This window comes from Rhinopithecus bieti, unplaced genomic scaffold (genome assembly GCF_001698545.2).
Source record: "Rhinopithecus bieti isolate Rb0 unplaced genomic scaffold, ASM169854v2 scaffold_51440, whole genome shotgun sequence".
NCBI classification, from domain to species: domain Eukaryota; kingdom Metazoa; phylum Chordata; class Mammalia; order Primates; family Cercopithecidae; genus Rhinopithecus; species Rhinopithecus bieti.
In genome coordinates this window covers 198,159-210,165 of record NW_016820117.1, presented here as the reverse complement: position 1 = coordinate 210,165, position 12,007 = coordinate 198,159, and the positions used below count along the sequence as shown (strand labels likewise).

General features: G+C 49.2%; 1 protein-coding gene across 2 annotated transcripts; it reads right to left on the bottom strand.

The window, feature by feature from the left end:
• Positions 1 to 1,350: 1,350 nt before the first annotated feature.
• On the bottom strand, positions 1,351 to 11,739 carry LSM2 (LSM2 homolog, U6 small nuclear RNA and mRNA degradation associated). Of its 2 annotated transcripts, none has more exons than XM_017859491.1 (5): positions 11,495 to 11,739; positions 10,816 to 10,883; positions 2,421 to 2,451; positions 1,946 to 2,005; positions 1,351 to 1,837 (listed from the first exon to the last, which is right to left on the bottom strand). In XM_017859491.1, exons 1-5 carry the CDS (start codon positions 11,495 to 11,497, stop codon positions 1,712 to 1,714), a joined length of 288 nt encoding a protein of 95 aa, XP_017714980.1. In that variant the 5' UTR covers positions 11,498 to 11,739; the 3' UTR covers positions 1,351 to 1,711. The 2 variants fall into 2 exon arrangements, with proteins under 2 accessions (XP_017714980.1, XP_017714979.1); XM_017859490.1 differs by lacking the exon at positions 11,495 to 11,739 and adding an exon at positions 11,227 to 11,428.
• Positions 11,740 to 12,007: the final 268 nt, after the last annotated feature.

Below are 12,007 nucleotides of genomic sequence, written 5' to 3'. Positions count from 1 at the left end.
CGGGTCCTCGGGCCGGGTGGCGAGGGCGGCGCCCAGCGGGCAGCTAGGGAACTGGCCCAAGAGGGTCAGCCGGCCCTGCCGGTGGAGGGCGTTCCCCACCCGGTATCGGTGAAGAGCCCAGAAGGGAGCAGCCTGATGAGGACCGAAGGGGAGGTCCATTTGCCGAGGCCCTGGCGTCCAGCCTCCTCTTTGAGCCTCATCTCCTCATGTATGAAAAAAGGGTGACGGCCGGGCGCAGTGGCTCACGCCTATAATCAATCCCAGGACTTTGGGAGGCCAAGGCGGGCGGATCACCTGAGGTCAGAAGTTCCATACCAGCCAGGCCAAGGTGGTGAAACCCCATCTCTACTAAAAATACAAAAATTAGCCAGGCGTGGTGGCGGGCGCCTGTAATCCCAGCTACCCCGGAGCCTGAGGCAGGGAATTGCTTGAACCCTGGAGGTGGAGATTGCCTTGAGCCAAGATGGTGCCATTGCACTCCAGCCTGGAGACAGAGCTGGAGTATTTGTAAAAATACAAAAATTAGCCAGGCATGGTGGCACACACCTGTAATCCCAGCTACTTGGGAGGCTGAGGCAAGAAAATCACTTGAACCTGGAAGCGGAGATTGCAGTGAACTAAGATCATACCACTGCACTCCAGCCTGGGTGACAGAGTGAGACTCCATCTCAAAAAAAAAAACAACAAAAAAAAATTAGCCTGGCATGGTGGTGGGTGTCTGTAATCCCAGCTACTTGGAGCTGAGGCAGGAGAATCACTTGAACCTGGAGGCAGACGTTGCAGTGAGCCAGACTGCACCAGTGCACTCCACCCTGGGAAACAGAGCAAGACTCCCATCTCAAAAACAAGAAAAGGAGGGTCATGCTAGATGGTCTCTAACGGTCCCTTAAGGCTGAGAAGTCTCATCTGTTATCATGAACTCTTATTTGCTGAATGAATGAAGTTTAGTAATTTCCAGTCACAACTGTTCTCCAAAATATAAATTACATCACTTGTATTTATCTTCTGTACATGTTCAGAAAACATGTACTGATTTGGTTGGATTGGCGAAGTCCGGTAGCATGAAGTGCATCTTATAACACTGTCACATTAATGGAAGGACAGCAAGCATTCCAGTTGCAGGTATGGTATAAGCAAAAGGCCAGAGGGAGAACATGCAGGTAGGGGCATGTTGGGGAAACACGGTGTACAGCAACTGTATTATATGCTTTATATCAAGGAGAGTAGTGGGAAGCTGAGTTGGATTCTTGGCTGGGTTAACGGAGAGTAACAGGGACTTGGATGAATTCGACATCCTTTTCCACATCCCAGCACCCTGCCCAACACATAGTAACAGAACCAAAACACGAATTTGCATCATAAATTTTATTCCCGATGCGGGACAGATTCCTTCCATCCCCAAATGAATCACATGCTGCCCTGGAAAGACCTAGGAAACTCTCCTACCATCTCCAGGGAAGTAGTGAGAAAGGCAGGTGCTGGGGACTGGGAAGGCTTTGAAGTTTCCCAGCCTACTTATCCTCCCCTTCTCAAGAGAGGATAGCTGTTCCCTATTATTCCTCTCATCCACTCATCCCTTAAAAAAAACCCACAAAACCATCATTAGTAAAAAAACAAAACCCCTTCAAGTATTCGGGGTTAGGGGTTCTGGGCTGGGACTTGGGGTTATGGGTCACCAATGAAAGAGGGAGGGGAAGAGGAGGAGGAGCCATCACTGTTTCTGCTGCAGGGCTTCCTTCCTTGCCGCATCCTGCAGCAACTGTGTGTCGACCTCATCTGCTGGCAGCTGCACGTATCGGACCACTGAGCCCCGAATGAAGCAGTTCTTCACTGATAACTAGACAAAGATGGACAAATGTGAAAACACCCTTAAAAATGTCCTCTAACCACCCAGAGGCCTCCTGCTTTAGAGGTGTTTCCTCTTCTCCACAGACCCCCAACTCACCATGTGAGGATATTTCTCAGGGTCTGTGACACTGATGTCAGTTAGTTTGATGTTGAGATACTAGGAAAGGAAGATGAACACCATTATTTATTTATTTATTTATTTATTTAGACAGAGTTTTGCTCTTGTTGCCCAGGCTGGAGTGCAAGGGCACCATCTTGGCTCACTGCAACCTCCGCCTCCTGGGTTCAAGCGATTTTCCTGCCTCAGCCTCTCTGGAGTAGCTGGGATTATAGGGATGCGCCACCACGCCTGGCTACTTTTTTGTATTTTTAGTAGAGACAGGGTTTCACCATGTTGGTCAGGCTTGTCTTGAAATCCTGACCTCAGGCCTCAGCCTCTCAACGTGCTGGGATTATAGGCATGAGCCACCACGCCTGGCCGAAGAACACCATTATTAACCCTAAAGACATGATATAAGAACCCAACCCTCTCCTTCCCCAAGAACCAATTCTGGGCCTTTACTGTATCTCACCTGATCCACAGAATGGAGTGTTCCACAGATGCTGTCAAGGGCAGAGGGAGAGAAGAATCAAATTAGTTTATAACAAAGTCAACACAGAGGTGACTTCAGAACTGGGATGAGAACATGACTGGGAGAAGTCAAGGACTTGAGGAAGTCAGAAAAAGGTACAACCAAAAGGGGAAATTCCTAAGCCCTGGAGTAGGAAAGACGGCTAACAGAGTAGTGTATTTTCAACCCGACATCCCGACATCTCCTCTCCCTAAACCAATCCATTCTTTTTTTTTTTTTTTTTTTGAGATGGAGTCTCGCTCTGTCACCCAGGCTGGAGTACAGTGGCACGATCTCGGCTCACTGCAAGCTCCGCCTCCCGGATTCACGCCATTCTCCTGCCTCAGCCTCCCCAGTAGCTGGGACTACAGGCGTCCTGCTAATTTTTTGTATTTTTAGCAGAGATGGGGTTTCACCGTGGTCTCGATCTCCTGACCTTGTGATCCGCCCGCCTTGGCCTCCCAAAGTGCTGGGATTACAGGCGTGAGCCACCGTGCCCTGCCTTTTTTTTTTTGAGATGGAGTCTTGCTCTGTCACCCAGGCTGGAGTCCACTGGCACGATCTCGGCTCACTGCAAGCTCTGCCCCCTGGGTTCACGCCATTCTCCTGCCTCAGCCTCTGGAGTAGCTGGGACTACAGGCACTCACCACCACGCCCGGCTAATTTTTTTGCATTTTTAGTAGAGACAGGGCTTCAGCGTGTTAGCCAGGATGGTCTCGATCTCCTGACCTCATGATCCCCCTGCCTCGGCCTCCCAAAGTGCTGGGATTACAGGCGTGAGCCACCGCGCCCAGCCCTTTTTTTTTTTTTTTTTGGAAATGGAGTCTCACTGTCACCCAGGCTGAAGTGCAGTGGTGTGATCTTGGCTCACTGCAACCTCAGCCTCCTGAGTAGTTAGGACTTCAGGCGCACGCCATCATGCCCGGCTAATTTTGTATTTTTAGTAGAGATGGGGTTTCACCATGTTGGCCAGGCTGGTCTTTAACTCCTGACCTCAGGCGATCCGCCCACCTCAGCTTCCCAAAGTGCTGGGATTACAGGTGTGAACCACTATGCCCAGCCAAACCAACCTATTCTTAATAGCTACCATTAAACAACTGGTAAAGGCTAGATGTGTGTTCTATATAGTATTTGTAATCTTTACAGCATCTTTTGAAGTAGTTACTACCTTCCAGGGGCTCAGAGAGGTTGTTTTAAACTTTCTGAGTTTAGAACAAACAGGAACTTCAGTCCAAGTCTGTCTGACTCCCAAAACCATCAGCTAATTTTTTTTTTTTTGAGACAGGGTCTCACTCTATGACCCAGGCTGGAGTGAAATGGCGTGATCATGGTTTATTGCGGCCACTTGAGTAGCTATGATTACAGGCGTGAGCCACCATGCCCAGCTGATTTTTTTTTTTTTGTTAGAGAAAGGGTCTCACTGTGAATGTCGCCCAGGCTAGCTATTTTCAAACATTTATTGCTTTGGAACCAGAGCCCCATATGTAGATAAAGGTAGGTAGCATTACTCTTGATGATGCAGGCACGAGTGATGTCCTCTCCATTCCCCAATCCTTGAGCCCCTTAAAATGCTATTTGAGGAATGCTATCAAAACACCAGCGCTCTTTGAGAGAATGGTGCAAAAATTAAAAAAAAACACCCTTTGGCTGGGTACCGTTGCTCAAGCCTGTAATCCCAGCACTTTGGGAGGCTGAGGCAGGAGGATCGCTTGAAGCGAGCTGCAGAACAGTCCAGACAACATGGCAAGACTTCATCTCTAAAGTTATATAATAAAATAATTGTGTCCGGGCACGGTGGCTCACGCCTATAGTCCCAGCACTTTGGGAGGCTGAGGCGGGTGAATCACGAGGTCAGGTGTTTGAGACCAGCCTGGCCAACATCGTGAAATCCCATCTCTACTAAAAATACAAAAAATTAGCTGGGCATAGTGGCGGACGCCTGTAATCCTAGCTACTTGGGAGACTGAAGCAGGAGAATCACTTGAACCAGGTAGGCGGAGGCTGCAGTGAGATGAGATCAAGCCACTGCACTCCAGCCCAGGTGACAGACTGAGACTCCATCTCAAAATAAATAAATAAAAATAATCATAATAGATAGCAGTTTAAAAAATGTCCTTATCTTGCCATAAATAAAGTTAGCAGTTCTCTGTTGGGACTCCAATTTTTGTAAAATTCTGAAAGTCTTTAAAACCCAGCGTCCGGGCCATGCACAGTGGCTTATGCCTATAATTCTAGCACTTTTAAGAGTCCAAGGTGGGCGGATCACTTGAAGCCAGGACTTTCAGACCAGCCTGGCCAACACGGTGAATCCTCATCTTTACTAAAAATACAAAAATTGTCCGGGTGCGGTGGCTTACGCCTGTAATCCCAACACTTTGGGAGGCAGAGGCGGGCAGATCACAAGGTCAGGAGATCAAGACCATCCTGGCTAGCACTGTGAAACCCTGTCTCTACTAAAAATACATAAAATTAGCCAGGTGTGGTGGCATGCGCCTATAGACCCAGCTACTCAGGAGGCTGATACAGGAGAATCGCTTGAACCCGGGAGGCGGAGCTTGCAGTGAGCCGAGATCCCACCACTGCACTCCAGCCTGGGCGACAGAGCGAGACTCCGTCTCAAAAAATAAAAAAAGAAAAAAGAAAAGAAAGACCCACCTAAATATGCTATAGGAAATTAATTTAAACGAACAAGTATAGTACTGGGCAATCATTTTTTTTTTTTTTGAGATAGAGGGTGAGTCTCTGCCTAAAAACAAAAACAGACACCCAGTATCTGAAACCCACTGCCTCAGTAATGTTCTCACCATATTGCTAGCTGCTGAAAAACATGTGACAGCACCCCACCATCTCCAGCAGTGAAATAACATTTAGGAATTGCACAAAGTGGTTTGGGAGGCCAAGGCGGGAGGATCACTTGAGGTTAGGAGTTCAAGACCAGCCTGGCCAACATGGTGAAACCCCATCTTCACTAAAAATACAAAAAAATTAGCTGGGAGTGGTGGTGTGCACCTGTAATCCCAGCTATTCAGGATGCTGAGGTGGAAGAATCACTTGAACCTGGGAGGCAGAGGTTGCAGTGAGCCAAGATCGCACCACTGTGCTCCAGCCTGGGCATCAGAGTGAGACGCTGTCTTAAGGAAAAAAAAGGAGAAAGATCTTCTTTCTCATCCCAACAGAAAAGTCACTTTAGAGCCACACACGTGTTGGCTCACACCTGTAGTCACTGCACTTTGGGAGGCTGAGGTGGATCACTTGAGTCCAAGAGTTCAAGACCAGCCTGGGCAACATGGCCGAGGCCCTGTCTCTACGAAACATTTTAAAGTTAATATAAAAAGGCCAAGTGCAGTGGCTCACGTCTGTAATCCCAGCACTTTGGGAGGCTGTGGTGGGTGGATCATGAGGTCAGGAGTTCAAGACCAGCCTGACGAAGATGCTGAAACCCCAGGTCTACTAAAAATACACAAATTAGCTGGGTATGGTGGCAGGCACCTATAATCCCAGCTACTTGGGAGACTGAGGCAGGAGAATCACTTGAACCCGGGCAGCAGAGGTTGCAGTGAGCCGAGATCGCACCACTGTACCCCAACCTGGGCGACAGAGTGAGACCCCGTCTCAAACAAAAATAGAAAAAAAAGAAGGCTGGGCACGGTGGCTCACTCCTGTAATCTCAGTACTTTGGGAGGCCGAGGTGGGTAGATCACAAGGTCAGGAGATCAAGACCATCCTGGCCAACATAGTGAAACCCCCTTCTCTACTAAAAATACAAAAATTAGCTGGGCGTGGTGGTGCATGCGTATACTCCCAGCTACTTGGGAGGCTGAGGCAGGATAATCACTTGAACCAGGGAATCAGAGGTTACAGTGAGCTGAGATAGTGCCACTGCACTCCAGCCTGGCGACAGAGCGAGACTCATCTCGAAAAAAAAAAAAGGAAAAAAAGAAAAAGAAATGTTACTGGGGCTGGGCATGGTGGCTCACATCTGGGATTCCAGTACTTTGGGAGGCTGGGGCAGGCAGATCATGAGGTCAGGAGTTGGGAGACTAGCCTGACCAACATGGTGAAACCCTGGCTCTACTAAAGATACAAAAAATTAGCCAGGCGTGGTGGCATGTGCCTGTAATCCCAGCTACCAGGGAGGCTGAGTCTGGAGAATCGCTTGAACCCAGTAGGTGGAGGTTGCAGTGAGCCGAGATTGCACCATGCACTCCAGCCTGGGTGCCAGGGCACGACTCTGTCTCAAAAAAAAAAAAAAAAAAAAAAATGGTACTTTAGGGCCTAGGGTTATAACACAACAGTTAGGCTTCCCATATAAAAGGCCCAGTAAGAAGAAAAGAGGAGAATCAAAAACAAGTCATCACACCAAATTGCCTAGGACTGCTAGTGATTTCCATACTTGTCTTGCTCTGTGGCCCCAATCTATACACATCAATACCACCTGCATTGCCAGTGCCACAAACGGAAACCTCTGTTCTAAAATGCAACGGCCCTTAAGTTCCTCTCCTCACCATTCCCTGCCATGTCAACGTGTAACCCACGAAGAAATTAAATCACATAGAAATGTGGAAGACAACCAGGCATATGGCACACGCCTGTAATTAGAGTACTTTGGGAGGCCAAGGTGGCAGGACTGCTTGAGCCCAAGAATTTGAGACCAGCCTGGGCAACATAGTGAGACTCTGCCTCTCCAAATAATTAAAAAATTAGCTGGGCATGGTGGCATGTAGCCCCACCTATTCAGGAGGCTGAATGAGCTATGACTGTGCCACTGCACTCCAGCCTGGATAACACAGTGAGACCCCCATCTCAAAAATATAAATGTGGAAGACACTTTTGGGAAGAGAATACAATTGATCCCATCTTTCTAAAGGATAACGAGATAATAGGTATCAATATTTTAAATGTACTTTTTTTTTTTTGTTTTGAGATGGAGTCTCAGTCTGTCACCCAGGCTGGAGTGCAGTGGCCTGATCTCAGCTCACTACAACATCCGCCTCCTGGATTCAAGCAATTCTCCTGCCTCAGCCTCCCGAACAGCTGGGATTACAGGCACACAACACCACGCCTGGCTGATTTTTGTATTTTTAGTAGAGATGGGTGTTTCACCATGTTGGACAAGCTGGTCTCAAACTCCTGACCTCAGGCATCTGCCCACCTTGACTTCCCAAAGTGCTGGGATTACAGGTGTGGGCCACTGCATCTGGCCTAAATGTACATATCATTTAAAGGACTGTACAGATAAGTACAGGGCCAGGCATGCTGGCTTATGCCTGTAACCCCAGCACTTTGGAAAGCTGAAGCAAGAGGATTGCTTGAACTCAAGAGTTTGAAACCAGCCTGAGTAACAAAGCGAGACGGTCTCTAATTTTTAAATAAATAAATATTATTTTAAGAAAGAAAATAGGGGCCGGCGCGGTGGCTCAAGCCTGTAATCCCAGCACTTTGGGAGAGCCGAGACGGCGGCATCACGAGGTCAGGCAGATCGAGACCATCCTGGCTAACATGGTGAAACCCCGTCTCTTTTTACTAAAAATACACAACAAAAAACTAGCCTGGGCGAATGGGCGGGCGACCCTTGGTAGTCCCAGCGCTACTCGCGGGAGGCCTGAGGCAGACGTCGAGAATGGCGTAAAACCCGCGGAGGCGGAGCATTGCAGTGGAGCTGAGATCCGGCCACTGCACTCCAGCCTGCGGCGACAGAGCGAAGACTCCGTCTCAAAAAAAAAAAAAAAAAAAAGAAAAGAAAGAAAATAGCGACTAAGCGCGCCAGCGGCTCACACCTGTAATCCCAGCACTGTTGCGGAGGCAAGGCAGTGCGATGACAAGGCAAGAGCTTCAAAGACAGCCTGGCCCTAGATGGTGAAACGCCGTCTCCACTAAAAATACAAGAATTAGCTGGGCATAGTGGTGGACGCCTGTAATCACAGCTACTCGGGAGGCTGAGGCAGAGAATTGCTTCAGCCCAGGAAGCGGAGGCTGCAGTCAGCTGAGATCACGCCACTGCACTCCAGCCTAGGTGACAGAGTGAGACTCCATCTCAAAAAAAAAAAAAAAAGAAAAGCCAGGCGTGGTGGCTCACGCCTGTAATCCCAGTACTTTGGGAGGCCGAGGCAGGCGGATTACAAGGTCAGGAGATCGAGACCATCCTGGCTAACACGGTGAAACCCCGTCTCTACTAAAATACAAAAATTAGCCAGGCGTGGTGGCAGGCGCCTGTAGTTCCAGCTGCTGGGGAGGCTGAGGCAGGAGAATGGCATGAACCCTGGAGGCAGAGCTTGCAGTGAGCCGAGATCACGCCACTGCACTCCAGCCTGGGCGACAGAGCGAGACTCCATCTCAAAAAAAAAAGAAAAAAGAAAAAGAGAAAAGCTGGACATAATCATATTTCTGTTCTGTATCACTTACTAGTTTTGTAGACTTGAACAAGTGGTATAGCTGATCTAAGCCTCAGTTTCCTCATATGTATAAGAGCAATAGTATATATTACTTAGGAGTGTTTGAGAAATCAATCAATAAATGTATTCAGAATAGTGCTTAGTCAATAGGTCTTCAGATATTATTTTTCTTTCCTTAAGCACCTATCATACAACTGGCCTATACTAGGTATTAGATACACAGTAGCGTATCTAATACATAGGTTTCACCATGTTGGCCAGGCTGGTCTCAATCTCTTAACCTCATGATCCACCCGCCTCAGCCTCCCAGAGTGCTGGGATTACAGGCATGAGCCACTGTGCCCAGACTATGGCCTGTTCTGTTTTTTTGTTTGTTTTATTTTTTTGAGACGGAGTCTCGCTCTGGTCGCCCAGGCTGGAGTGCAGTGGTGCCATCTTGGCTCACTGCAAGCTCCGCCTCCTGGGTTCACGCCATTCTCTTGCCTAAGCCTCCTGAGTAGCTGGAACTACAGGCGCCCGCCACCACGCCAGGCTAATTTTTTGTATTTTTAGTAGACACGGGGTTTCACCATGTTAGGCAGGATGGTCTCAATCTCCTGACCTCATGATCCGCCCACCTCGGCCTCCCAAAGTGCTGGGATTACAGGCGTGAGCCACTGCGCCTAGCCTGGCCTGTTCTTTTTTGAGACAGTCTTCCTCTGTCACCCAGGGTGGAGTAAAGTGGTACAATCATGGCTCACTGCAGCCTCGACCTCCTGGGTTCAAGTGATCCTCCCACCTCAGCCTCCCGAATAGCTGGGACTACAAGCATGTACACCACATCTGACTAATCTTTTATAGAAATGGGGTTCTATGTTGCCCAGGCTAGTCTCGACATCCTGGACTCAAGTGATCCTCCTGCCTCAGCCTCCCAAAGTGCTGAGATTACAGGTGTGAGCCACCATGGCCAGCCTAGTACTTACTCTTTATTTTTTTTGAGACAGAGTCTCACTCTGTCACCCAGGCTGGAGTGCAGTGGTGTAATCTCAGCTCACTGCAACCTCTGCCACCCAGGTTCAAGCGATTTTCCTGCCTCAGCCTCCCAAGTAGCTGGGATTACAGGCACCTGCCACCATGCCCGGCTAATTTTTGTATTTTAGTAGAGACAGGGTTTCACCATCTTGGCCAGACTGGTCTTGAACTCCTGACCTCGTGATTCACCCACCTCGGCCTCCCAAAGTGCTGGGATTACAGGCATAAGCCACACGTCCAGCCCATGAGCCACCACACCTGACCAGTATTTACTCTTTAAACTGTATATTGCTTTGTATTGTTTTCCAATACACAATACAATCCCCAAGCTTATCTGTAAATTTAAGGCACAAGGCATTTATTTATCGTTAAATTTTAAAATTTTTCTTAGAGATGGGGTCTTGCTCTATTGCCCCGGCTAGAGTGCAATGGAGTAATCACTGCTCACTGCAGCCTCAAACTCCTGGGCTCAAGTGATCCTCCTCAGCCTCCCAAAGTGCTGGGATTACAGGCGTGAGCCACTGCACCCCACCCATTTATTTCTTTTGTTTGTTTGAGACAGAGTCTCGCTCTGTCGCCCAGGCTGGAGTGCAGTGGCGTGATCTTGGCTCACTGCAAGCTCTGCCTCCCAGGTTCACGCCATTCTCCTGCCTCAGCCTCCAAAGTAGCTGGGACTACAGGCGCCTGCCACCATGCCTGGCTAATTTTTTGTATTTTTAGTAGAGATGGGGTTTCACCGTGTTAGCCAGGATGGTCCTGATCTCTTGACCTCGTGATCCGCCCACCTCAGCCTCCCAAAGTGCTGGGATTACAGGCGTGAGCCACCGCGCCCGGCCATTTATTTCTTCTGTACATCTTCCACCTCACCCAGCCCTCAAATATTTCTCAAATTAAAGAGATTCCAGGGCCCTGGGCACACCCACCCCCAACAGACTTTTCGAACAGGTACCTACCTCAGGTCATTCTTGAGTTCCACCACTACATCCTTGCCCACAAGGGACTTGAAAAAAGAATAGAAGAGCTATTGGGAGAGAGGGGGAAAACCATCATGTGGGAAGGAACATGGTAGGGAGGAGTGTCCCTTGACAGTATTACCAAATACCGGTATTGTGAACCCCATTGCATCCCTGACAGTTCTCAAAATTTCACAGGAAAGAATAATTGGTTGACAGAGCTGAAAGGCTGGAGCCCAAATTATTCTGCACACTGCATTGAGCCCATCACTTAAAGTCTCAGAGAGGCTCTGCCCTGCATACCTCGGCTTCCCCAGTGTGCTCTCTCAATCGACCACCTTTCTCGGGTACCTGCCCATTCCTTTCAATGAATTACAGAAAACATCCCACCCGCACCCTGCCGAAGCTTGCCTGGCAGAGAAGTGCTCTAAGGTCTAACTTTTCCGTCTCCCGCTGTCCCCACTGAATCTCTCTCAGGGTTGGGGGTTTTTTCCTCATCATGGAAAAAAAAAATCCCATTTGCTCTCAGGTGTCTCTTCAACGAACTTGAGGAACAGGACTAACGATGAAGATAAAAACTCCGGACCTAACTCCAGCCTAGGGGAACAAAGGCCAGACCCCCCTGCCCCAACTGTCCGAGATCCCCGAGGGCGCCCCCTTTTGACGTCACGGTACCCACCATGGTGCTGGCGCAGCGGGCAGCGGGCCGGAGCGGGAAGAGAGCCGGATGCTGCGAACAGGTCTGGGGAAACCGAAGCGCGAGCCCGCGCGTGGGGCGAGGCGGGACCGCGCAGGCGCAGCGGGAAGGGACGCAGAAACCTCCAAGCGCTGAAGGGGAAAGCGCGGCCGAGTTGCGGCTGGGGAGCGCAAGCTGGGTAAAACCGAAGGGAGGAGGAAGCCGGGAAAGGGGCGGGGTTTCCTTCGTTCCGACTTCTTCCCTGGGCGGCCGGCTCCCATTGCGCAAGCGCGGACCCTAGCCTGGGCTCCTAGGCGGGTGGAGGCACTCAGCGCCTGAGCTCAAAGGATTTTGTTCTTTCCCATAACCCTGCCGTCCACAGCGTGATGTGTTCGTGCCCTCTACACACATCCTATCGAGAATTGTGGGGAGTTTGTGAAGATTATGAAGTGTGCACTTTTCTATATTTGTTAAAGTAAAAACATAAAATTCAAAAAATAAAATTAAAAAATGTTT

Coding starts and splice junctions, on each gene's coding strand:
- LSM2 (XM_017859490.1), bottom strand. CDS start 11,334: ATGGGATTTTTTTTTTCCATGATGAGGAAAAAACCCCCAACCCTGAGA. Junction 2,452..10,815: donor GAACTCAAGAATGACCTGAG/GTAGGTACCTGT, acceptor TGCCCTTGACAG/CATCTGTGGAACACTCCATT. Junction 1,838..1,945: donor CTGAGAAATATCCTCACATG/GTGAGTTGGGGG, acceptor ATCTTTGTCTAG/TTATCAGTGAAGAACTGCTT.